Source organism: Diospyros lotus, chromosome 14, assembly GCF_014633365.1.
Source record: "Diospyros lotus cultivar Yz01 chromosome 14, ASM1463336v1, whole genome shotgun sequence".
Lineage (NCBI taxonomy): Eukaryota > Viridiplantae > Streptophyta > Magnoliopsida > Ericales > Ebenaceae > Diospyros > Diospyros lotus.
This window is the reverse complement of record NC_068351.1, coordinates 9,601,618-9,629,373: the sequence shown is the minus strand read 5'-3', so window position 1 is coordinate 9,629,373 and position 27,756 is coordinate 9,601,618. Positions and strand designations below refer to the sequence as shown.

The following is a 27,756-nucleotide window of genomic DNA, read 5'->3' as shown; positions in this document are numbered from 1 at the left end:
CATACTATGTTGGTGGTGAAAGGGTTTCAAGTTTATTTTATGAGTTTTAATTGTGGGTTCGATTTTTGTTCTTATTAATATTTAAATCATTACATGTTATTAATTTTATCAGTGTAACAGTTAATTATTACAAATTATTAAATTTTAATCATGTTTTTCAATTTGGATTGAGTTTTTATCTTTTAGTAGCTATATTTAATTATTATTTTTTATTTTCATAATGGACTGTCATTTATTTCTCAAGTGTTATGACTTGTAAGTTTGTATGAAACCAAATTAAAAATACTATTGACGGTATTCTTACTTGCCACCTCATTTTTCAAGTAATTTATTTAAGTTTATAATATTATCATAAAAAAAAATTATGAAGGGAACAAAGACAACCTAGTATTGAAATTAAAAAATAAGTTGAATGTGAGTATTCAAAATTTAAAATATAGTTAAAATTTAATATTTTTAAATAATTACACTAAATTTAAATAAAAAACTAGTAATGTTGTGAATAAAATCATACAAAAACACGATATTTGTTATAGTTACGCTTAAATTTATTTGATAACGTGATATTTAAGTCATTTTTTTGTTTTTCAATTAAAAGAAAAAAAAAAGGTATTTCAAAGAGTAACATTTGTTAAAATAAATAAAATAAAATTGTATTAAAATAAAATTAAAATACTTTATGAATTAATGAAGATTAAAAAAAAATTAAATATTTTTATCAACTGTTTGTTAAATTTTTTGAAATGTATTAGAGGATATATGATTTATTTTTTGTAAAGTCAAAAATAAATTTATTTACAGAAGAGATAGTCTGAATAATTCTAAATAAGAAATCACGTGATTTCTATTTTTAGAATTACTTGATAAATTTAATAAATATAATAAAAAATATTTTTCTCTCAAATACCATCAATTTTTACAACCCATAACTTAATTAACAACAATGCCTAGCTAAATTAATCAAATGCAAGAGATCCACAGGAGATATTATTTGGGCATGGACAATTGGCAAACCCGTGACGATGGCTCTGTGAGCACTGCAAACCGGCGGGAATGGAGAATCAGGAGATTGGGGTCGTCAGCTTTACAACAACCGGAAGAACCAAACAGAGAATTTAAAAAAAAACAAAACAAAACAAAAAGAAAAGAAAAGAAAAGAAAAGAAAAGAAACGGTTCCAAACTTCCAAACACCTCAACGTAGTTGTCGCTGTAGCAGCTTCAGTAAAAGCAAAGTAAAAGCGGATAGGTTCGCCGTTTTCTTCTTATCGGCGCCAAGCAACCAACAGAGTCAATCGGCATCCTAGTGTGTGTGTGTGTGTCTCTCTCTCTCTCTCTATATATATGTATATTTATATACGTAATTCAATACACCACTCATCCTAGCAGTCAGTCTTCTCTCTCTCCGTAGAAGACTATCGGTTCTTCACTTCAGGTTCAGTGTTATTTACTTAGCATATGCTGGAAATTTGTTATTTGCATCTTCAATTGTCGGAGATTCAAAATGCGTATTCAGCGCTTTCTGTTCTCTCTATTGATTCTCAATCTCTTCTTAATTGATCTTATCAGTTTCATCTTGAAAGTCAACCACACTAGGTCTTGTAAGTTACCCGCACAAATAGCTTTTATCCTTGGCAAATTACAGAATTTTTGAAGTGTCACTTCTTGCTTGCTATCTGTAATTGTTCGTTTCTAAGTAGTTTAATGCAATTAGTCGAATTAAACTCTTACCATCTCCGGGCAATTCTATTTCTTCCTTTTCCCTCTTTGTTTTCTTTTTCTATTTTTTCTGTCCAAAGATCATTTCCCCCTCCCCCTCTCTGTGCTGATGTTGCAGTGTGATCTTTTATACTGTAGCTGGGTTGAAGGTTAATGAATAAATTTACACCATTTTTTTTTTAATCAATGTTGCAATGGCCATCACATTAAAGAGCTAGAAGTAGATGACACTAGATTGTTGGGGGGAAGTCAATGCTGTTTGTAAATGAATTAGCTTCTTTTTCCTCCATTTGATAGGGCCGCGGAAATAATTTGGATGTGCTGAAGGTAGCAATGGGTTCTTTCCTTAAAGTTGTACTGGCCTTCCATGTTGTGCTATCTGTTCTATATCGATGTTCTGCAACTGGGGTTGATGCAAATCAGACAGCATGGCTGTTTGTAAATGCTTCTGAAGCTTCAGCGAGGAAGATACCGGAAACTCTATTTGGCATATTCTTTGAGGTGATTTTTTCACTCACTCTGTTACATTATCTTCCCATTAAATAAAGACTGTCATTTCTTTTATTTTTAACGTTTCACTAAATAAGGGGTCATGCTATTTTTTTGTAATGTTGGTATGCAAATTGCTTCTATATCAATTGTCGTCTGTACTTCCCATCCATCTCTTGTCCTATGCATCTCTGATTGAGATGATACTCAGTCACCTTTTTGCCTTAAAAACTGTTGCCCTGTGTTGCTATCAGATAGAGTCGAGCTCCCTATCCATGTTACAAGTCCATGTCATACTTTTGTATTATTTTTTTAAATGAAAAACATACAAATCTACAGGTCTCACAAGGTCATAGATGTTGTGACTTGGGACTAATCATCCAAGTATGGGCTTAGAAAATATATGAACCCAATTACATAGAGGTTCATGTCAAATGTAGAGTTACTTTGTGGTGTTTCTGTAGAGTTACTTTGCGGTGTTTTTTGTCCTTTTCCATTTTTGTATAATTAATAGTGGAGAATTCTCTGAAATACCTTCCTGCAGGAAATCAACCATGCTGGGGCTGGTGGGTTGTGGGCAGAGCTTGTCAGCAATAGAGGTCAATTCTATTTCCTGTTACTAGTTCTACTAAGGAAATAGAAACAAAGAAATAAGAACGAGTATCTCTTTTTCGTTTGTGGTATTTATTTGGTTGATAATATCATTTGCCAACTTCTCAAGGAGCATGAAAAAAGACTATGACTTAAGTCATAGACTGCAGGTGGAAATTTTAGAACCTTTTAAAATATCACCTGGTAAGGGTACCTGCCAATGCTCATGTGATTTGGTTCACTCTGCATATTCTAAAGTTATTATTTTTTATTTCGTCTCTGAATTTATTTTTTTCATATGACATATTGGGCAATCTTGGACTTTTATTTTTCCTCCTTGGACTTGGTATTTGTGGACATAAAAAATGTGGATACACTATGATGGAGGTCAGCATTCTATTATTTAAGAGCTTTATAATTTGTTGAGGAACTTTAAGGATTATGATTTTTTGATTTACTTTTATCTTAATATATTTTAGTTTTATCGTGACTCTTAATATATTAAATGGTTGAAATTTAATTGGTAATATTAGGTAGGAGTAGTTTTATATGAGTTCCAGGCATTTTAAGAGTTTCATCAAATGTATAAATATAGCTTGTTCATGTAACACACAAAATTATGGTTTTAACTTTTGAGTATAAATAAAAGTTAAGGGTCTATTTACTTATAGAGAATGTTTTCTGTTTTCTGCCTCCAATTTTCATCTTTGTTTCTATTTTTCCATTTCTACAAAAAGCAGAGAAAAATGAAAAACGTGTTCATTTCTACTAAATATGAAATCAGTCTTAGACTTCAAAAAATGAGAGAATGTGTTCAAAATCATGCAAAAGAAGAGATGTAGAGATTGAATGACAAGGGGAGAGGAGAATGGTGAGGGTGGCCTAAAGAAGAGAGGAGTTGTTGCCGTTGCAGTTGTAGAGGGAGGTGTGGTGGTGCTGGTCGAGGGATGAGGACAACAAGAGGAGAGGAAGAGGGTGGCGAGGTAGAGGATGCCAGTGGTGCTCGTCGTTGTAGTGGCGGGGATGAAGATGACAACAGAAGAGGTCAGTTGTGCTCGCTGTTGTAGTGACGGAGGGTGGTGGGGAAGAGGAGAGGAGCGTGTGGTGAGTGGATGGGTGGGTGTGAATGAAATGCTAGGAAAAAAAGAAGCACAAGGGGAAAAAATATTGTTGACAGAATTCAAAATGGGACTTAAATTAGAAAAGCGTGTTTTCTTTAGAGAACATCTTTAAGACGTTTTCTAAAGTCTAGTACAATTTTAGAAAACAGAAAATTTGTTTTCTATTCTCCAATTTAGGAAAAAAAACCATTTTGAATATAGTCCCCAATTTTCTATCTCTGTAGAGATATTTTTTGGAAAACTACTCTAGTTTTCCATAAGTAAATAGGAATTTTTGGAAGACCTTTGCACTGTCTCTCTTCATCCCCCTCATTTTTCTCCTTCCTCTTCTCAGCTGCATCTCTTTTCTTCATGTTCTTCTATTTTAGTTTATTATGACTCTTAATATATAATATGGAAGACATTTAGGTGGTATTGGGGTATAATATTAGGTAGGAGTAGTTTTAGAAGAGTTCTAGGCATTTTGAGAGTTTTATCAAACCTATAAATATGGCTTATTCATGTTACAAAATTATAGTTTTGAGAATAAACCTAAGTTCAAATTTTTGAAAGAGCTTTGAACTCACTCCCACCCATCCCCTCTTCTTCTCACTTCCTCTTCTTTGCCCCTTCTCTTTTCTTCTTGTTCTTCTTCTCTCACCTGCTCCTTATTTTCTCTCTATTTATTTTCTTCTTTCTCACTGGTTTCTTATCATTCTATACGTCTTCTGTAATTTCTTCCTCCTCTTTTTCTCTTCTTCTTTCATCTATATCACACTCTGGACACACAAAGTATTCCTCTGTACTTCTGTATCACGCGTTCTTTACAAGGCAATTGGTAGTGATGTTCTTATTAATGTATTTGTTATTTGATCAATCCTAAATATGGTCTATCCATTTTTTCACCAATACTACAGGAACATACCTATGATAAACCTATTTGATCAGTTTGAAGATTACATCGTAGAAATTCTTAGAACTTTCATATGACACTAACTACCTGGACTGTAGACTGATGAGACCAACTAGACTTAACTGCAATGTGTGAAGTACAGATTGTAAGTTGGGATGCAGGTTTTACATTCACTTCAAGCGCACCTCTGTATCGACTGAATCACTCTAAGGGTCTAGTCGGTGGAACCGGTGAACCACGCGAGCTGGTTAGATGCGTGGGTGTTATCTCTTTGTTTGTCGGTTTGCTTGAAACAAGTAGCATTGGCCCTTCATTTACTTTCTTTTTGTCCTTCTCTTTTTTTAGCAAATGTGAAGGACCTGTAACATTGCTTCATCTGTTGTTACATTACTTTGTTGTGCTTAACATAGGGCTTTGCATACTTTCATTAGATGGAACTTGAGGGGTGGCTTGTGCTATGTATGTGCAAGGAAAAACATAAGGGTTATAAATGAAGGCTCACTTTCAAGGGTGGCACTTAGTGGTTGTAGTTTAGTTTTTGTTTCTTTTTATCAAATTTTAATTGATGATGAACCTTGGTGTAACGGTAAGGTTGCTCTTGTTCTATTGTGATCATGGAGGTCATAGGTTCAAGTTAGGAAATAGCTTCTTTGGTTGTTATGCTTTTCTTTTTTCAAGCAAAATATATAAAGGGCATTTTGGAAAAATGAAAAAAGACTTCAGAGGTTGGTAACACCAAATCTGGTGTTCATTTATAAATAGAATAGATAGATATACTTGTCTTATGTTATGTTCTCATGGAATAAAGAAACTCATGGATTTTGATGAAAGTTGAAAAATTCAGGTTTTGAAGCTGGAGGCTATAACACTCCCTCCAATATTGACCCTTGGTCAATAATTGGAGATGAGTCATCTCTTATTGTATCAACTGACCGGTCATCTTGCTTTGATCGAAACAAAATTGCACTTAGAATGGAGGTACTTTGTGGTAGTGAAGGCATCAATGTCTGCCCACCTGGAGGTGTTGGTATTCATAACCCTGGATTTTGGGGCATGGTAAGAAGTTCCACGTATTGTACAAGAATGCTGCTGACTTTTCTCCTCATGCTCTGTCTAGAAAAGATACTTGTTAAGCCATCATTGGGAGTATTTTTCATACATAAAAAGAATATATTTAAAAAAAAAATGTCCAGTTACTAATTGCTATAGTGTGCATGACGTTTTATGGATATGAGGTATTTTTGAGCATCATTTGCCATGTGGTATGAGAGGGAATGTGGATGTGTTTGACTAACCTCATTGCATGGCCTTATGTTGAGCTTATGGAGGTTGTAAGTTTATACTAGATGAGATGTTGAGTGTTAATATGTTTTAACGTAGTTTCTTGTCAACATTAGAAAATGCACAAGTTCTTGTTCAATTTTGGATGCATATTTCACAAACAATCAGTAGATCACCCAGCAAAGCCATAATGGTTTCCAGCTAGGATTCCCCTCAATATTCCATCAAGTAATTTTTCTGTTATCCCTCAAACATGATATCTGAATAAGTTCTCTTTCTCTAGAAGACTATATTTCTTTTTCCTAAAGGGGGAATTCTTATTCTTCAGTTTGTTGTCTTGAAAAGAAAGTCTATTCATTTGTGAACTGTAGCACCATTACATTGCATTTTTGTTGCTGCAAATTCCTCCAGCTTGCAGCCTTCAGCCTACATTAAAGAAGCATGTTGAGTATTATAGACAATTTATCTATTCTAAATAAGTTGACCTATTATAGACAATCGTCCAAATCTGGTTAGTTTTACGTTATACTTGGTGTTAACGATTAACATATCCAATGAGTGTTTAGGTTACATTCTGCTCTCCAGCATTTTTTTTTTTTAAATCTTGTCTTGACTGTTCTCACTAATTTGTTGCCATTTCGATCCTTCTTCTTTTTATGTCTTCAGAATATCGAACAAGGGAAGGCCTATAAAGTAGTTTTGCACATGCGTTCATTGCTGCCAGTTAACATATCTGTATCATTGACTGACACCAAAGGGTTACAAACATTGGCTACTGCTAACATTCTGTGAGCTTCGTTTGGGAAACTTTGAAGTTTGGATTTTTTTTTCTTTTTCTTTTTTTCTTTTGTATGGTTATAGTTGTCTTTTTGGATATTTAGTCACAATTGTCTTCCAGAGCCACTGATGTTTTGAAATGGACAAAAGCCAAGGTTCTTCTAGAAGCAACAGGAACTAATCATAACTCAAGACTGCAATTGACAACGACCGGAAAAACAGTCATATGGTTTGATCAAGTGTCAGTAATGCCTTTGGACACATACAAGGTTTGTGATTTTTCTTTGCTTTGACTTGTTTCTAGAAGCTCAGATACTTTGGAAAAGTAGGTTTTTGAATTGTGTGATGTTAGTAGCCTTTAATTTCATATATTTAATCTTTTTATTCTAATTTTCTTGTAGGTTTATTGCTATATCATTTTCTTCTGAGATTTTTAAGTTACAGGTTACATCTCAGGGGCTTCATATATATCTCACAAGAAGTCAATATTTTCCCTTTTACTAGAAAATATATATGGTGTTTGGACTTCTTACAGCAATTTCTGCAGTTAACTTATAATTTTCTAGGCTTTTAGCAAGAAATATTTTAGGTTTGAATGTGGGGATGAAAGGAGGTCTAACAAAAGGAGCCATCTGCTAGCAAGGGGCTTTTGTTGAATGTTCCAATCACCCCTTTCTGCAACCCAATAGCATACTTGTGCCTCACAATGCACTTTTTCCTTTTGGTTAGTATTTCCCCTTGCAATGGATTGGCCTGCAACAGCCAGAGTAATAGTTGATTGGTACAAAGTTTTATGTCAAATAAAAAAGTTAATGGGTATGACTAACATTAAACCCAAGTGCTTATGATAGTAAGTAAAACAAATCATATATGATGTACCTTTCTGATTCCGGGCTTTATCATCCTTTGATTGAAAATAAGGTATATTTCCTTTGGGAGGACAAAAACAATATTCTCCTAGCTTCTATAATTCTATGTCATATAGCTTACAATGCTATAAGAATGAAAAGAAGTATGGTGTCTGCTAGAATACTGCAATGAAAATAAAGACATCCAAGGGAAGGGGTAAAATCATGGTCTTCTTAGATTCCAAGATTCACAAAACTCTGTGACAGCACCTCAGAGCCAGCTATTTCATGAGTCCTTATTCCTAACCAGTAACCACTTCCCAATGGTGCTTTTATAAAAATATAATCACCAGTGTGATGCCTAATCCCTTTGCAGCACTATCAGATCTGAAATCCATTCCCAATCACTTAACTTTCTTTAGTGGGTAGGAATAGTTTTAGTGTCTTGGACTTGGGGAATGCGAAAAGTGCCCCATCTGCATTATTGTGATAGGGAGCAGTGCCAGTTGTTTGTTTCCAAGTCTGATACTGACATATGGATTACATTAAGTTTAATGCTTCAAATTTTAATTTTTAATACTGCACTATGATTGAGAGTAATATTTTATGCTGATAATGGTGTTCAAGGCCCAATTTATGCAAATAATTGGTGGGCCTGTCCATTTATGACTTCCTCACTTCATTAGAGTGGAACATGGTGATTTAGCACAAGTAAAGAGGAGAGAGAAAAGAGAGGAGACTAAAAAATATGAGAAGTACATTAAAGAGAGAGAAGAAAAAAGCAGCAAGGGGAATAGAGAGAACAGACAGGAAGAGAAGAGAGAGAAAGAAGTAACAATCTAGTAAGAGAAGAAAGAGATGAGAACAGGAAATTATGGAAGAGCACAGAAGCTACAGATGAAATCAGGGTAAACCAGGAGAATACTGAATTCTGGACTCAAATCATTGCAACAAGACTTAGAAAATATAGGCATTATTGTACAAATAATTTATTCTGAACTGTTTATGTGTGTGTGTGTTTGAAATTTTTGGTGAGTCTAATGTGTAACTCATCATTGTTTATTGTCAAATACAGGTCCAGTAAAATTTGTTAGTGTTTCATCCATTCTATGGTACTGAAATAACATTCGCTCTAATTAGTGTATGTTTAGTTTAAGGCTGAACCCAAACAAACTGAAAGTTCGGTTGCACAAAATGCACATAGTATGGGTATGCCTATGAGATTTTCTAGAAAAGCCAATTAGGCTTAACCTCCCCTCTGAAACTATCCATTCTGATGTTTTATGTTTATGTCTTCAACTTCTCTGTCTGCTTGAGTATTTGTTGTTTGATCTTTGAACTCATTTTCCATGCAACTGGAATTAGCTCTAAACTGATACACCTTTTATTTCAGTTATATCAGTCCGAACTTCACTATTTTGATGAGTTTCATTTAATTAAAAAATTATTATAGTACAATTCTAGTAGAAGTTATTTCCATATGAGTACTAATTGTGGAAAGGTCCATAGTTGTTATCCTAGTTGAATGCTTTTTACATTAATTTTTTTTTAATTTGCTTTGAGGTAGCCATAAGATTTCAGCTAAGCACTTGTCAGAATCTGACCTTTTACATAATACGGAAATTCAGTTGTCACAGGCAATCTGACCTTTTACACAATAAAGAGCGTAACTTTTTAGTCCTAGTAGTACATCTATTTTCTTGAGTTTTACTGGCCTTTTGATAGTTCTTTTTTTTCCTCTTTTTATATCTTCACAGGGACATGGCTTCCGAAATGATCTTTTTAAGATGCTTGCAGATTTGAAACCCCGATTTATCAGATTTCCAGGTACCTGTCTTATTTGTCTCAAGACTGTAACTTGGTTGTTTCACTAGCACCTAAAAATATATAAATTTCTGGAAATACTTTCTATGGTTTAACATTTGTAACTCTTCTCATCATTTCCGTACTGGTCATGCATCGACCAAAGAGAACACTCCCAGATGCACCTCTTATCTTCCATACCAGAGGTTGAACTCTAAGCATGTTATTGTTGTACAGAATTTTCATCCGGCTGTGTAAAAGTTTATGCAAAGATCAGTCCTTCCTAGAAGTAAATTTATTGAGATGTGCATCAGAGAATGATCTGTTTTCTTGCGATTAGTGCAACTCAAAAGGCTTGCTTTGCTGATTCCTGTGAAAAAAGAGAGCCATCTGATCACTTTGGTATCATAATAGTGGGTCCTTGTAATTCACAAGCCAGATATCTTGTTTAGAATTCTTAATGCATATTTCTTGAATGTGACATAAACATTGAGTTGCATTGTGTTGGAAAACAATTGAGGTTTGATTGTTTATGATTTTATCCGACTTGTGGTCTTGACTTTTATGCAAGTGATGTTACACTTTGAACTTATTGCTTCATTAAATCTTTTGAATCTGTTCAATGTGGCCTCATTATATTTCCGTACGACTTTGTAATGTCAAGCTAAATGATGCAGAAAGTATGGCCTAATATATATTGCATTAGGTGGGTGTTTTGTTGAAGGTGAGTGGTTACGGAATGCATTCCGCTGGAAAGAAACTGTTCTGCCCTGGGAAGAAAGGCCTGGACATTTTGGTGATGTCTGGAAATACTGGACTGATGATGGGCTTGGTTACTTTGAGTTTCTTCAGGTGTCATTTCATGCTTTTGTGTGTTTTAAATCTTGGTTTTGAAGTTGTTTTGGTCCTTTACCTTTTTGCTTCTGCAGCTTGCAGAGGACCTTGGGGCATCACCAGTATGGGTTGTCAATAATGGTATCTAGAAATGCTTTCTATTGTCCTGGCCCCCACTTTTGGTTTTTTTATTAATCAATATTTCTTTTAATTCAATTTATTTTATTTGTTATTTTGGTTTCAATGTTTGACAGGAATTAGTCATAATGATCAAGTGGACACCTCCAGTATTTCACCTTTTGTGCAAGTATGTATCACAGTTTCTGTTTCCAATGTATGAGATCTGAATTCGTAACCAACTTGACATTGAAGTTATAGAAATTACTCCTTTGAATTTGATGAGCATGAGTGTTACAAAAAATTAAGTGATCATTTATCTAATTAAGGCCAGGAAAATCAATACATCCAATTAACAGAAAGAAATGTCAAAATTCCTGCCTTGTCAAAGTAGTACCAGAAGTTTACTTGTCATTGGGTTATATTAGAAACGAGCTTAATGCTCTTTAATTCATGATAATTCTCTTTTAACTACTGATAATCCAATGTAAAAACCATTTGAGTCATCTAAATTGGTTGCTAAACTTGGGTTGGCATGGGAATGAATACTATCTGTACTGATGATGGTCAACCTGCTATATTTAGTCATGTGGCTAAGCTAGTAAGCTGGAATCTTTTTAATGTTTAAAATCATGAATTCTTTTTCCTAAACTGTTGGTGAGGGAAATGTGATATATATCATATCCAGAAACTTTTAATATTATGGTATAAAAAAGATATAGTGACCTCTTCCATAACATATTTTATTCTTCGGTATCAAATTCTCTTGATTTAGGAAATCCTGGATAGTATTGAGTTTGCTAGGGGTGATCCTGATTCAGAATGGGGTTCTATTCGAGCTGCAATGGGACACCCAGAACCTTTTGACTTAAGATATGTTGCTGTGGGGAATGAAGACTGCTCGAAGAAGAACTACCGAGGTATGCATTTTTTTGTAGTCTACCATTATTATCTCCCAACAAATTTTAGTTGCCAAACCACATCTGTGATCCATCTAATTATGAAAGATAACAGCATAAAAGATCTTTCCAGCTTAGATATTCTTTAGAAATTCATGCATAAAGTGATGATATATGAAGATAGTTTCGCTTACACCCCCCACTGTTGTTCTTAATTCTCCTTCTCTGAGGCCAATTATTTTGTGCCAACTGTGCCTGGCTTCCTTCCATCACTTCCCTACAGAACCTCCACTAGCCTGGTCTCCCTCCAACTCTGCTCAAGGGTTGTGCAGATCTTTTAGCACAAAGTTTGTAGCTTCTTCAAGGATAGTCAATGCTTTTACTCCCATTCTTTCTTAGCCTGGGGAATGATGGAAATTGCCAAGAAATTAAGTACGCATTGGTAATGGATAGGGATGATTGGCAAGCTAGAACCCATGTAGCTGATCCCACTTAGTGGGATTAAGGCTTGGTGGTGGTGTTTGTTGTTATGTAGGTCAATGTGTCTTTTGGTTTCTGAGTTGGCTTATGCCTAAACACATTTTTATGGAACAGTTTGAGAGGTTATCCAGACTTTCTCCGTGTAAACAGAGACATAGATCGATTAACTTCTTCTCTCAGAATGAGACATAGATTGATTAGCTTCTTCTCTCAGAATCTCTCTTTGTTGGCAGTATTTTCTTTTTTCTCTTTGGTTATCCCTCTCTACCTTCTTTAGTTCTTCCTCTTCCATCCTCTCTCCCCCTTCTTGTTCCTATATATTACAAGTTCTTCAGATTGTGAAGGAGACACTTTGAGAAGATTCTTTTAATTTATTCAGGAATTTTATTTTTACAGGTTTGGAGTTTATTTTTGTTTTTTTTCTATTTCCTGATTTTTTGTTTTCTCAATTTTTCTCCTAGCTGGATATGGTTTTCATTCAGTGAGAAACTAAATGTGCTACACATTCTGGTGCCCCTAATTGCATAATTTTGATATAATCTTCTTCATGCCAATAAAAAAAATTTGTGTTAGCTTATATGATTTGTTACTGTATTCATTTCTCCAACAACCTCTTTAGTGGCCACTTTAGTGCCAATAATCAACCCTCTTTAATGGAATTTTTTTTAGCAATAACTTATTTGTAACAAGTTTTTGTGAATATGAGATGTTATTGTAGCCATTTCAATCGCATTGTGCCTTGTGCTCTAATAATGATTACCATATTCCTCAGAATCAAATCTCCACTTTAAACAGTAAATGTGCAAGTATGTAAACATTTGGAAGATAGATTTTTCTCAATGTATGGCTTGTGCGTCAGGAAACTACCTCAAGTTCTATCATGCTATAAAGGATGCCTATCCAGACATGAAAATAATCTCAAACTGTGATGGTTCCGCTAAACAACTGGATCATCCAGCGGATATGTATGATTATCATGTAAGATTTTGACTTTGTCACATATGCGATAATTTCTGTTTTGTATTCTTATAGTTAAACAGTTATTATTGGTTTATTGATTTGGCTACATGCAAGGGTACTAGTCTTATATTTTGATTTTGGTGGTTAGATTTACACTGGTGCAAACTCCATGTTTTCTTTGGCTCACACATTTGATCATGCATTGCGTAGTGGTCCAAAGGTATGTTGGTCTTGCTATTGTACTTCTAACTGAACTTGTTCTGAAATATATTTGAAAAGGGAAATGAAAAGTGAAGTTCCGAACAATGCTAGTGAATAGTCTTGGCATTGAATTGATTTTCAGGCTTTTGTGAGTGAGTACGCTGTTACTGGAAAAGATGCTGGTACAGGAAGTCTTTTAGCAGCAATTGCTGAGGCTGGTTTCTTGATTGGGATAGAAAGGAACAGGTCTATACTCTTCAATTACTTTGTATTTCTATGCTATTTATTAATGGGTGCCCCTTTAGCTTAAATTGTGCACATCTGTCATAAATTTCTTTTTCGTCTTTGGCTGAAAACTTGTTCATGAAACAAGATAAGTGGGACCTATTAGATACATATTAGTTTTAATGAGTAGGACTTTCATTTTTATCTTGTTTATGTGATTTTTTTTTTTGAATTTTAAAAGTTGTATGGTACACTTTAAGTAGCATTGGGTTAACCTTACATGGGATTATTTTGAAAAGTTACAGTTGTTTTAGGAATTTTTAGCCTATGGCTGATGGGTGTAATCTGAAAATATAGTCAAGTTTGAATAAAATTGATTTTTCCTCTCCCTGATTTTCTTTTCTATCCTGGTACTTTCTCTGTGTTCTTTCCTGTCTCTTTCCTTTCTTCCCTATGTCTTCTTCTTCTTCTTCTTAGTCTCTCCTCTCTCATATTTCTTCTTCCTCTTCTTCTGCTTCTTCTTGGTCTTTCATCAAATTTGGTATCAGAGCCCACCTTCCCACCTTCAATCCATTGTCACCATCTGCTTCAGTGATCTTGCTAAAAACCGCACCCAACATTGTCTTTCCAGCATCCAGATTATGTAAAGGTGTCAATAATGCATGAAGCTCCCTGCCATGTGAGGGTCGGGGAAGGATTGTCTTTATATGTGGCTTTATCCTTGTTTTGCATAAAGGCTGCTTTCATAACCCAAACCTATGATTAGTCATAAAGGAGCAACCTTACCAAATTTATGATAGACTTTAAGTAGTTCTTAAGGATTTTTTACCTATAAATTTGGCTGATTGGTATATTCCAAAAAACATGATTGAGTTTGAATAAAATGATTTTTATTCCACCTAATTTCTTTTCTTCTGTCTCAGTTCCTTCTCTGGATTTCCTCCCTCTTACTTTCTTCCTCCACCATTATTTTTTCTTCTCTTGTCTCTCTTCTCTCAGATTTCTTCTTCTGTTACTTCCTCTTTATCCTGCATCACTTGTGAATATTCCAATTGGACATTTTCATATACACTCAATACAACATCATAGATGACAAGACAGTCTATTATTGATTGTCTGTTCTGCAAGAGCAGATATTTGACTGTGTTGTACACCATGTTTTACTCCTGACCTTTGGTTTAACAATATTGATAGTGGTGTTACAAAGATATTGATGTTTTTGCATTTTGTTTTTAAGTATTCGGTATTCAGGATTAGTATTTGTCAAAAGGATGAAAAAAATAATCTCCAATCTTATTCATTAAGGCTGAAGCAACAGTCGATATATACACATACACTCCTATCATAATAGGCAACATTCCTAAGTCTAATTAGGAATTTAGATGATATCTAGATTACATTAGGAAACATATACAAAAGGAAAAGAATATACAATTGAACAAAGCAATCAAGCAAATAAGGAAAGAGCACCTAAGGAAATCAATCACATTGATCTTGCATAATATCTGTGTGCACTAAATTAGGAAAGAAGAACAAATAGGAACATATAGGTAAGAAGAACCAATAGGAAAGAAGTAGCTGTCCGCCAACACTCCCCCTCAAGTTGGTGAGTGTATGTCATACATTCCCAGCTGAAGGATCATGAACGAGGATCAAAAGCATGCAACGGAAGCGTTTTAAAATAAAAAACGATCCTCGTATTGGTTAGAGTCTAGGAGACTTACTTTTACGGCGGATTACCGGACGGAATGGAGCGATGGGAGCTTCTTCGCGTGGAGGAGACGACGGCTGTCCTGCTAGCCTTCGGCTCCGTCGCATCAGAACTCAAACGCCCCCTTTCGATCTTCCGGAGTATGACTCGAACTCGTGGCCTCTCTTCGGTGAAGAAGAATGAAAAACGACTTAGACGAAAAAACAACTAAAGAGAGATATATATAGGGAGAACCCTAGGGTTAAAACCCTAGTGGGCCAAACCCTAATGGGCCAAATCTTTTAATTAATTTCCTAATTGGGTTAGCCCAATTAATTAATTAAAACCCTTATGAACTATTATTTTATTTTAGCCCAATGGACCATTCTAAATAAAATAATTCTCTCTTAATGTAATTCATCCAACAAGCCAAATGTATTAAAAATACATGAGTTACATCGAGCTACCCCGGGGACCAAAAGACAAATTATTCACGGCTACTAAAATGACCAAAATATCCCTGCTACCTAGTAGCTATATTTTGTCATTCTAAGTGTTCCAACTATCACCATATGGTAACACTGACCCCACGAATAATTTTGCATATGCCATGTCTTTGACCTACTAGTGTAATGACGAAAATACCCCTCTGCGTAACACCCATCATTTAGAAAGGAATATTGTACTAACACCTTTCTAAATGACTTCTACCATCCTTAGATCACTAGTCCAATAATCCGTGACTACTCGAATGTACTTGCTTATCATTGGGAGCTACCCAGAAGCACACACTCATAAGTCACGTTCCCAGGGCCCTGGATTATTCGATTATTCTTGGACAATCACAAGGGGGTGAATCACAGAAACTATCTTGTATTAGTCTGTCTTAGCTAATTAGAAACCATACTCCCAACTCAAAAGGATATTGATCTTTGATAGACCTCACCTGCAATGAATCTAAGAATATAGCTCTAGGTTCACTAGACCACCAACTAATACTCAAGTATTAGAGTACTCGTCCACGTAGTAGCAGTGATAGACTAGCTCCATGATAATTAGTACTTTGTCATTAGCTTCTATCACAGGTCCACTCTACGCATTCCAAATGCGCTTGTACAATTAGAGTAAACGGACTATTTACTGGCTAAGGCAAGCCATCCTCCATTAGGATCTATTGCACAATGATCTTATCATGATAGAATGCCCAGTTCTATCAAAAGATCAAGAGTTATATTTTCTTGCTTATTAAGTACCCATGATTCATGCCTATCTGTGAAGAACGACCCATCACATGAATCACTTACTTAATAGCATGGACACCTTTCCAACAATTAAATGCAAATAATATATGTGCCATAAACTGAATAAAAGAAACATCATTACCATAAATTAAACAAAACGTGTCTTTAGGGCATACATTTCCAACACCAGCTTGCTCAAAAGTTTGTGAAACACTTGGCTTGATAATCCTTTGGTCAAAATGTCGGCCAACTGTTCTCCTGTAGGGACAAAAGGAGTACATATTATACCACTTTCAAGCTTTTCTTTGATGAAATGTCGGTCTACTTCCAGATGTTTAGTCTGGTCATGTTGACCCGGGTTATGGGCTATGCTGATGGCGGGCTTATTGTCACAATAAAGCCGCATAGGAGCTGTCCATTTAACCTGCAGATCGTTCAACACAATTTTTAACCACAATAACTCACAAACACTTAGAGCCATAGCTCTAAACTCAGCCTTAGTGCTTGATCTTGCAACCACATTTTGTTTTTTACTTCTCCAAGTGATAAGATTCCCCCTTAAGAATGTGCTATAACCGAAAGTGGATCTTCTATCCACAAGAGACCTAGTATAGTTTGCATAAGTGTAAGCTTCCAAAGTTAAGGCTGCGTTCTCTTTGTTGTTTTCAGGTCATTTTTAGTTTTCAATTTTCTAAAATAATGAAAATGTGTTTACTTTATCATTTTCAAAAACAAGAAACTTTTTTATAAAGGAAACTCAAAACAACAAAATGTTGTTTTGGTTGTTTTCAATCAAAACAATCTCTAAATCCAAAATATGAAAAACACAATTTATTTTCCATGTTTTGCCTCTAAAAAAGAAAAGAAGGAAGAAAAAAAATTTTATTCTTAAATTTTAAAAATAAAAAAATATATTTATTTAAAATTTAAAAAATATAGTATATTTATATTATAATTAAAAATATGGAATAACATATAGTATATTATTAAATATATTACACATATTATGTATAATAATATTTAATATAAATTATTACTCAGATATCAGTAATTTATTAATTTATTTTAATAGTAAAATTTTATTAAAAAGAGTTAATTTTATCATTTAATAATTAAATTCATTAAATAAAATATTATAAAATAATTTTTCTGAAAATTCTAAAATAAATGCATTTTCTAATGATGCAATCTTTTCATTTATAATCACATTATGTAATATTAGTTCACGTCTTTAATTTTTATTTTAATGCTTCTTATTTATAATCACATTATGATCGCACTTGCTATTTTTTTTCAATTTAATTTATTTATTTATTCAAAATTAAATAGTTTTAATTTTTTGGATAATTAAATTTATTTAATAAAATGTCATTAAAAAATTATTTTCAAAATTTCAAAGAAAACGTGTTTTCTAGTTTTCTGTTTTGAGAAATAGTTTTTTAAAATGACAAAGAAAATGCATTTTCAATTTTCTAAAAATAAACTACCCAAACAAAAAACAGAAAATGAATTCAAAACTCAAAATTAAAAATTAAAAAGCAAAGAGAACGCATCCTAAGATTTTCTGCTTCTTAAACAAAATTCCTTTACCTGGTGTGTCCTTTAGATAGTGAAGGATCCTTTGTACTGCCTTTAGATGACTCTCCCTAGGATTATGCATGAATTGACTGGCCACACTTACAACATAGGCAATGTCCGGCCTAATATGTGACAAATATATAAGCCTCCCAACCAGCCTTTGATAAGAGCCCTTGTCAACTGTACCTGTGTCAAGATCAACCCCAATCCTATGGTTTTGTTCAATTCCTCCAAGTAAGCCGATTTCTTTCAATAAGTCAAGTACATATGTGCTGAGAAATAAAGATCCCCTCCTTAGATCTTGCTACTTCTATACCTAAGAAGTACTTTAATTTTCCCAACTCCTTGATTTCAAACTCCTTTTCCGAACACACTCTTAACCGATCCATCCCTTCTAGGTTGTTTCTGGTTACAATAATGTCATCAACATACACAAGAAGCACTATTATCATACTTGTAACCGAGTGATGGATAAACAAGGTGTACCTTGACTTTGTTTGAAGCCTAACCCGAGTATGACTTTGGTAAATCTCCCATACCAGACCCTAGGTGACTACTTTAGCCCATAAAGGGCCTTTTTCAATCTGCATACAACATTTTTCCCTTCTATTTTGCAGCCCAAATCCCGGGGGAACCTCCATATATATCTCTTCCTCTAACGCCCCATGTAGGAAGGCATTTTTTACATCAAATTGATGTAATGACCAGTTATAGTGAGTTGCTAAGGACAATAATACCTTGACAGTATTCATTTTTGCCACAGGGGCAAAAGTTTTTAAGTAGTCCACCCCATTGGTTTGGATATACCTCTTAGCCACCAACCTAGTTTTGTACCTATCTAAAGACCTATCAGATTTGTACTTGATTATGAATACCCATTTGCATTCTACCGACCGCTTTCCGTTTGGCAAATCCACCAACTCCTAGGTCTGATTTTTCTCAAGAGCTACCATCTCCACTTTCATGGCATCCTTCTAATTCTCACGACTTAAAGCTTCAGACATACTATTACGAATAGGTATGGCATCCAGTCTGGTTAAGAATGCTTTATGTTTAGGAGATAAATGAGAATAGGTCATAAATAAATGGAGAGGATGCTTGGTACAATTCTAGGTTCCTTTTCTAAAGGCAATAGGGATATCTAGGTCATTAAACTTAGTTTTAGATTGAGAGTTAATACCTGAGTTAGAATCTGTCATGGCTACATTAGAAGGCTGCACTTGTTGAGTTGGTTCATCATTAGAATTCTAGGATTCAAAACTAGGTTCCAGTGATTCAACATGTGTAGGTTGAGTATTTGGAGTCTTTCTTCTTGAATAAACCTTTAATGGACAAGGAGGAGACTGATGTTGTTCTTCATGTGTCTTTTCTAGTGACTTGTGCGAAATATCCCGAGGGGAAGCAGGAGAATGATTCGAGGAAGAGGGAAAAAGAGGAAGAGACAAATCCCTATTTTCCTCTTCTAAGAAACTAGTCTCCCCCTGAGGATAAGACTCTCCAAAATAGGATTTTTCTTCCATAAAACTTACATCCGTTGAGATAAAAAAACGTTTAGATGGAGGATGGAAACATTTTTAGCCTTTTTGAGTAGATGAATATCCAACAAAAATGCACTTAAGGGCTCTAGGATCTAACTTTCCTCGAGTAGGTGAGTGATTGTGAACAAAACTCACACATTCAAACACTCTAGGACAAAGACCATTAGAAGTCATGAAATCTGGAAAAACTTTAGGAAGAAGCTGAATTGGGCTATTTGATTCAAGATTTCTAGATGGCAGCCTATTAATTAGATAGGTTGCTGTTAAGGCTGCTTTTCCCCAATATTGTTTAGGAACATTATTGTGGAATAGCAATGCCCTTGTGACAGCAAGAATATGCCCATTTTTCCTCTTAATAACCCCATTTTGCTGAGGAGTATACACACACAAACATTCATGAATTATTCCCTTTTGAAGAAAGAAATGAGAAAGGCTATGACTTAAGAATTCTTTGGCATTATCAGTTCTAACCCTCTTAATTTCAGCCCCAAATTGAGTTTTAATCATGTTGCAAAAATTGGGGAAAATGGAACATATTTCAAATTCAGCTTTTAGAAGATAAAGCCAAACTACTCTTGTACAATTATCCACAAATAACACAAACCATCTAGCCCTGAACAGGTTAGGGATGGGAGATGGGCCCCATATATCATAGTGAACAAGGTCAAAAGGAAGGGAACTTCTTTTATTAATAAGAGGGAATGAAGCCCTTTTATGTTTAGCAAGTTCACATACATCACATCTCAAATTTCTAACATCAAACCCCTTGAACAAAGAGGGAAACATAAACTGAAGTATTCTAAAAGAAGGATGCCCTAACTAGAGATGATGAAGCCAAATTAGGTCTTTATTAGGTTTAACTAAAAAAGATGTAGGAGATAACTTCCCTTTTCCAAGTTGTCCACTATAGTCTTCAAGATGATAGAGACCATCCTCAACCCTAGCACGCCCAATCATCTTCCTCAAGTCCTTTACCTGAAACTCACAAAACAAGGGGTAGAAGACAACCCGGCAATTAGTATCCTTGGTTAGTTTTTGGATGGAAATTAAATTGGCGAACAACTTAGGAACATGTAAGACATCTCTCAAGATTAGGTAGGGATTGATCAATATATCCCCTTGTCCAACCACTGTTGTTAAAGATCCATCAGCAAGAACAATTTTTCTGGTACTAAGACAGGGCTTGTAGGACAAAAAATTAGTTGGTAAGGGTGTCATGTGATGCGTAGCACCAGAATCAAGAATCTAAGTTTTCCTAAGAAATAAATCTGAAGCATGAAAGTTAGATGAGTTGAAAGTAATACCTGTGAAAGCCAAATTTGAACTACCTGTTCCTGGGATTTTTTCAAGAGATCCCAACAACTTTCTTAATTTTTCAATTTCCTCTTGATTTAGCCCCATAGAATTAGGCTATTCAGAGGCTTTCTCTTCCTCACTCTGATGGCTACTGGCTGTAAAAACTTGGCCTTTAGACTGTCCTCCAGGTTGTCATCCTCTAGCTGGTTTGCCATGAAGCTTCCAGCACTTGTCCACTGTGTGTCTGGGCTTCTTGTAAAAGGAGCACCATAAGTTGTCTCCGGTAGATGGTTTCATTGGATCTAAGGGCCTCATTTCTTCTTAAACCCCTCTCTCCTTCCCAAGCCCCTTCAAAGTCAGCAGTGCTGAACTTTCCATAGAGTTTGGTTCTAGCATCACTCCTCTTCTACCTTCTTCTACTCGGACTATTGAAATGGCTTCATTTAATGATAACTCAGATTTGCCAAGTATTTGAACCCTAACAACATCATATTCTACATTGAGACCTGCAAGGAAATCATATGCCCTCTCATTTTCTACAAATTTCTTTTGGATAGTAGTATCCTCACTACACTTCATTTGGATACACTGATAGTGATCTAATTCTTGCCACAAGGTTTGCAAAATACTTGCATACTCGGTTATAGATCGGGTACCTTGTTTAGTGGCTACTACCTTAGTCCTAATTTTATGGATTTGAGCAGTATCATTTACCTTAGAATATGTCATCTTCACAGCATCCTATATTTTCTTGGCTGTGGAAAGGAACATAACTGTGTCATTGATCTCTGGAATCATTGAATTCTAGAGCCAGAACATCACAAGGGAGTCTTCATTGTCCCAAGAAGCGTATGAAGGGTCTCCTTTTTCTGGTCCCATTCCAAGCAAGTGGCTGATCTTCCCCTTACCTTTCAAAAAAGTCTTGATTAACTGTGACCACTTGAGATAATTCTTCCCATTTAACCGGTAGACAGTTTGAACATTCTGCGACTCGCCATTGGATATAGTCCCTCCATTGGTACCATTTGTAGCAAAAGCCTCGCTAGAACTTCTAGACTCTAGGGTTTCAGACATGACTCAATTTGAATGAAGGAGATTGGATCAGTAGAAGATAGGTTAGGGCACGGGTTTTGGTTTCAAACCCTAGGAGATCGAACCTAGCTCTGATACCATGTCAAAAGGATGAAAAAAATAATCTCCAATCTTATTCATTAAGGTTGAAGCAACAGCCGATATATACACATACATGCCTATCATAATAGGCAACATTCCTAAGTCTAATTAGGAATTTTCCTAATTAGATGATATCTAGATTACATTAGGAAACATATACAAAAGGAAAAGAATATACAATTGAACAAAGCAATCAAGCAAATAAGGAAAGAGCACCTAAGGAAATCAATCACACTGATCTTGCATAATATCAGTGTGCACTAAATTAGGAAAGAAGAACAAATAGGAACATATAGGTAAGAAGAACCAATAGGAAAGAAGTAGCTGTCCCCCAACAGTATTCAACCAATTTTGTTGTCTAATTAACGAGAAAAAAGGCTTCTACTATGGATGCAACCAGGAGGGAAATGCTATGACCCTTTTTTCTCCTTGCCATTAGTTTTAGAAAATATTGTGTATTTGCAAGAAATCTATTCATTATTTAAGTTTTTGTTTAGAGAAAAAAAAATTCAAAATGCTTGTGGAGAAAAAGTTTATTCTATCTAGAATTCAATTGTAAGGAAAATAAAGAAAGTTTAAGAAGAAATTCAATTGTATTTTTCCATAAGTTTATCTGTGTCATCATAAGTCATATTGTTCAATATCCTATCACTGGCTTTTAACTTATATGATGCAGTGTAAAGATATTGAAAAATTGGAATTATAAAATATTTTGAAAAACATTTGTTGGTAAAATTTTTAATTCTTATTTCTAGAAGTTAAAATGATAGATAACCTTAGCTATCCAATTCCAATTTAATAGTGACCTTCAAAATTTCAAATCATTGATAAGACTTCATATTAACATCTAGACAAGCTAAAAGACTGGGTCAACTATGTGGCTCAGATGTTTTGGTCAATGAAGATGATTGATCTGAAGTTATCTTGAAATCTTATAACTTCCACTCTTCCTTTCATTTCATCCGTAAGAAAATTACTCTGCTTGTTTAAACTGAGAGTGGCCTAGTTGTTAGTCAGTAATTCTTGACCTTGTTTTTGTGACACAGTTCTCTTCCCCCCCCCCCCCCGGGCGCACATAATGTATGTAGACATATATATATAACATGTTTTCTTTTTTTGCATGCTCTCTTGTCTTGCTTGTAAATATATAGTGCTTTGATTATTGAGGATTTGAATTTTGTCCTCTCTGCAGTGATCTTGTTGAAATGGCAAGCTATGCACCCCTATTTGTGAATGCCAACGACAGACAGTTAGTGTTTCTTCTCTCTAGAACTTGTTTCTTATCTACTCGTAGATGTTCTATTTAATCATTTTCCTGATACGGTGATATTTCTACTTAAGGTGGAACCCAGATGCAATTGTTTTCGACTCCTTCCAGCAGTATGGAACTCCCAGTTACTGGATGCAACATTTTTTCAAGGAGTCCAGTGGTGCTGTTCTGCTTAATTCAACTTTACAAGCCAATTCTTCAAGTTCTCTAATTGCTTCTGCAATTGCATGGGAAAACCCAGAGGATCAGAAGAACTACTTAAAAATAAAGGTTTAACTTTCTTATATCAAACCTCTTAACCTCTAGTGTTCTATAATGACTGAAAAGTACACATTACCAGCTGATCTAGATTTGTCGGTCTAACTCGTAAAGTGAATCTTTATGAAAAATATTGCTAGAAGTCTGCTGGTATATGATTCTTCTAGATTTTTTTTCTTTTTTTTTTTGGGGGCATATTTTCATGGTCTTAAAAATTTTGAATACCTATTAGGATGCCTATCAAGAAATGATAGATGAATTTATCCCCCGATCCACAACTATTCTACTCCAATTGCCAGAAATGCCACAAATTTTTTGTGCCTGAAATCTAATTTGTCTGTAAATTTCATTCTTCCCGGTGGTATTTTTCTCAAGATAAAAGTATTTGATAACAAATTCCTGTATGTTGCATCTCTTTTATCAGAATGTATAGATACGCCAAATACACCTGTACAACATGCACAGCATATGCCTTACATGTCAGCTTAGCTAATGATGTGTCTCTTTCACTCGAATGAATAGATTTCCACATGTCAACATGTAAAAGGGACATGAGTGACAGATATGGACAACCTGGCATCTGAATTCTTGTCTGACAGACTGAGTGCTTAGACTGTGTTATGGTTCAATGCCTTCTTAACAATCCTAATCAAGGAGGATGGAATACAAGATTCATTAAGCACTCTGGCATAAGAGCAAATAAATTATTTCACCTACTCTGAGTAGGACTAGCACATCCAGGTAGAATTGACTTTCAGGTTTTGCCCTTTTATGATTTGGGGGCTCAGGATGAAGGTCTTACCACATCGAAAGTGAACAAAGCTTTGTTACTTATACACCAGTTTGATTAGAAGAGGGAAATTTTGCCTCTGAACTAGTTACTTGCTCTATCAGGAAAGAAGCCTTTAGAAAGTATCTTATCCCTGGAAGACTGTAACATTGGCTCTACCCTATCCTTAATAGGCTTTATCACAACTAGGCTCTATGATCCTGATAGGGCTATCCCAGTTGGAGAAAAGGAGACATTAATTTCTTCACCATTCCTTCTTTTTTCTCCATCATATTGTTTCTTCCTTCACCCCATCCTCAGATTGTCTGATCATTGTACTAGTGCCTGGTTGTCCAAAATGACTTTATGGAGAAAGAGAAGAGTAAGAATCAGTATCTCTTATTCAATATTATTTTGGAAGCTGCAATATAGTTTGTTCCTTGATGGGAAATAAGTTTTTTTTTTGCAAAATGCCTTTCTAGCTATTTGATGTCTGACTCAATTCTCATTCTGTCCTTTTAGTATGTTAATGCTGTGCCTATGGTTTCTTCCTTTATATTGCTTGCCTTGCAGATTTCATTTATTGCATTTAATGTGTACACTACTTGTGATGGGGTAATAGTTTTACTGCATTAACTTGTAATGTTGGTTACCTTCAAAGATTTGGCACATGTGCATTGCATGCATTATGTTTATGAAAACAAACATCATACAAGAATTTTTTTTTTTGTGGAGGGGGGGGGGGGGGGGGGGGGGGGGAGGGGGGGAGCATAGAAAAATGTGTAAGGGTACCCAATATTAAGTGTGAAAAGGAACAGGAGCATTGAGGGTTCATGGGCTTTATTCGCATTGACGGATTGACATGTTGACTAATCTCATGTGACTGCACGTCTCATGAGTTTTCGTGTAGGTGCTTGTTCTCTGTACTTTTGTTTAAGTAACATAGTCAAGAACAATTTTATGAGTTCAATTACTTGATTCTGAGTTTTTGCATTGTTAACATCCCTCTTGTATCTACAAATGAGAAAACAGTATGCCTGCCTTCATTTGTTATTAGTTAAAGTGAACAATTTTGGTCCAATCTTTCATTTACAGGCCTCTATATTTATCTTGGCCAAATATTTGTCTTCCAGGTAGTGAACTTTGGGGGTAATACTGTGATTCTGAAGATCTCTATTGATGGATTGGAAAAGAACTCGCTCCAATCATATGGCTCAACTAAGACTATACTCACGTCAAGCAATCGGATGGATGAGAATTCTTTCAAAGTGCCAAATAAGGTACCCGAGTCATCTTAATTTAATAATAATTGTACAAAAATTGGAAAGCAGAACCTTTTCTATGTGAAGGAAGTTTTCTGTTTTTTCTCTCTCTTAGACATGTTTTGTTTACATTTGGCTTGGGCCTGTTATCCTGATGCTCCATTTCAGGATACTGGATATCTGTAGAACATCAATGATACAAGTATACTGAAGCCCTTCACTATGTAGTGATTAAACTGGTGCACTTTTATTTCCTTTTATGGCCAAAGTGAAAGTGAGTAGGCCATCTAAGACTATTGCCCTTATGATAGTTTACCTACTAGTAAGATCTTGTTGACTTCACTGATGCAGGGCTGGAATATAGACAGCAATAACCAATTCAAGTCCGCAAAGCCTTGTGCTACGTTCTTGTGATTTGAGAAAATACGGATCATCAACTGTTGCTTGTTTCTTTAAAAACTTATAAGAGAAAGAGGTAAAGGAACCATGATGCTTAGATTTCCTATTGGGGAATGCAGAGGAAAAAAGAGCTCAAGTAGCAAGACATCTTTTAACCTTAGAAACTCATTCTTACCTCAAAGATAAAAAGTTCGAAGTTGTAGGAATGATAAATGACAACCTGTCTAAATGGATCCTAATATGTTTCTCACACAGCCACAAACCAGAACCATCTATGGTTGATGAAATTCAACTGATCGCAAGAAGACTCCATATCTTCCTCTTTGCCCTAATTTACTTCTTGTGTCCACCCTTACCCTTTTCAGAACCTGTTCTAGATCATTTGCTTAACCAAAAGGCAAATGTGAACTATGAAAATAAAGGCAATAAATTGCAAATTACTATGGGGTAACATCAGAGACATCTGTTTCATCTTTAATTGGCACTACTACTATTTCTATGTGCATATTCATTTCTAACACATTATTTTCTTCCATTTCTTGTCCTGTTACATATTGCAATTAGTATTTTCATTTTTAGTGTCACTAATTTGAGATGCTTATTAACCTTGTTAAGTTCCATACAGTAAAATATAATTGACCATGTAATCATGATTCACTTGTCTCTCATTTGGTTATGTGCTGACCATAAATTAATCTGAGTGCTTATGCATTTCACTGGTCTTCTCTAATATTCACGGTGTTCTCTAATGAATGGCTAGTGGGATCCTAGAAGCAACATTCTCCCTTACCTTTCTAGCATCCCACCAGCCATTCATTTCTATAGTTTTAACTAATTTTGATATTTTCCATGCCATTTGGTATTTGCTAATTCATCAAAGAGTGGATATATGTGCCATAAAATGCTGATTACCATCCATAGTCCATGTATATATTTTTGTTTCATAGGATTGATCTCACTTGGTTGGATACACTTAGATTTGATATTAATTATATAGACCTTATAGAAGATAAGACCATAGATAGAAATGAATGGAAAGTTATAAGTAGCCAAGTCCTGGGTCACATAGTCGGATAAAGGCTTAGTATGTTGTTGGTATAGGATGAATCGCACTTGTCTGCAATAGTTGGTCTAGTTTCACAAGTACTTTCCTTGGTGATACACCCACCTAATCTAAGAAGTTCACATAGAATTCAATATGATTTTCTCTAGGGCCGAAGCTGATACTCACATTCACTTGGATTACCTAGCTCCATCTCTTTTATAATCAATGGCATTCACCCTTGTGTTATTTTGTGCTAATACTGAGAACAGGCAACTGACATGTCTTTTTATTGGAATCAGAACCATGGTTTAATTAAAGAGCTTAAGGAACCATGAAAAATTGGAAATTCTATGGAGGTGGCTAGTAGGCTGCCATGTTACTCAACATAATATATCACCTAGCAGATGAATAGCAAAATTTTGAGCTCTTGACCTCTAGATGAATAACTGTTGAAAATTTAAAATGAGTAAGCAGAGTTGTCGCAAGTGCTAAATTTCAGGGACTAAATGAGTGATCTAGTAGCACCTGCATACAGAAACAGTGATTGAGAAAGCATATTGGGTAAATCATTCGCCTGCTTAAGCCTTCTCTTTTCCAGGGACTAAATGAGTGATCTAGTAGCACCTGCATACAGAAACAATGATTGAGAAAGCATATTGGGTTAATCATTCGCCTGTTTAAGCCTTCTCTTTTCTGATCCTTTGCAGGTAGCTCCTATCCAAAGTAATTTCGAAGAGGCTGCTGAAAACATGGAAGTCGTTCTTCCTCCAAATTCTTTCACTTCTTTCAATTTGTTTATAAAATCAAACAAAATCCGTCTTCCAGGAAATAATTATGTTGGGAAATCTTCAGATTGAGAATTTGAGTGATACGAGGAGTCAATTGTAGCGACTGCTAGAATGCTTTGGCGCCTTTGCCCTCGTTTCTAAGTTGTTAAAGCTATGTAATAACGTTCTCTGAAATTTTACTATTGTCATGAAGCAGCAAATCTTATTTTTCTTA

The 27,756-nt window shown here is 35.1% G+C and overlaps 1 protein-coding gene across 4 annotated transcripts; it reads left to right on the top strand.

The window, feature by feature from the left end:
• Positions 1–1,107: 1,107 nt before the first annotated feature.
• LOC127790055 (alpha-L-arabinofuranosidase 1-like) lies at positions 1,108–27,756 on the top strand. Of its 4 annotated transcripts, none has more exons than XM_052319317.1 (18): positions 1,108–1,247; positions 2,015–2,218; positions 2,751–2,805; positions 5,655–5,866; positions 6,758–6,879; positions 6,990–7,137; positions 9,474–9,543; positions 10,226–10,371; positions 10,449–10,494; positions 10,608–10,660; positions 11,246–11,390; positions 12,709–12,827; positions 12,958–13,029; positions 13,153–13,256; positions 22,944–23,000; positions 23,093–23,291; positions 25,182–25,328; positions 27,462–27,756. In XM_052319317.1, exons 2-18 carry the CDS (start codon positions 2,051–2,053, stop codon positions 27,609–27,611), a joined length of 2,013 nt encoding a protein of 670 aa, XP_052175277.1. In that variant the 5' UTR covers positions 1,108–1,247; positions 2,015–2,050; the 3' UTR covers positions 27,612–27,756. The 4 variants fall into 4 exon arrangements, with proteins under 4 accessions (XP_052175277.1, XP_052175275.1, XP_052175276.1 ...); XM_052319315.1 differs by lacking the exon at positions 1,108–1,247 and adding an exon at positions 1,254–1,433; XM_052319316.1 differs by lacking the exon at positions 1,108–1,247 and adding an exon at positions 1,469–1,599.

What these genes read in the sequence shown, in the direction of transcription:
- LOC127790055 (XM_052319317.1), top strand. Translation starts at nt 2,051, where the DNA reads ATGGGTTCTTTCCTTAAAGTTGTACTGGCCTTCCATGTTGTGCTATCT. An exon ending in CCGATTTATCAGATTTCCAG is followed by an intron (nt 9,544 to 10,225) that starts GTACCTGTCTTA and finishes ATATTGCATTAG; the next exon opens with GTGGGTGTTTTGTTGAAGGT. An exon ending in CGGATATGTATGATTATCAT is followed by an intron (nt 12,828 to 12,957) that starts GTAAGATTTTGA and finishes TTTGGTGGTTAG; the next exon opens with ATTTACACTGGTGCAAACTC.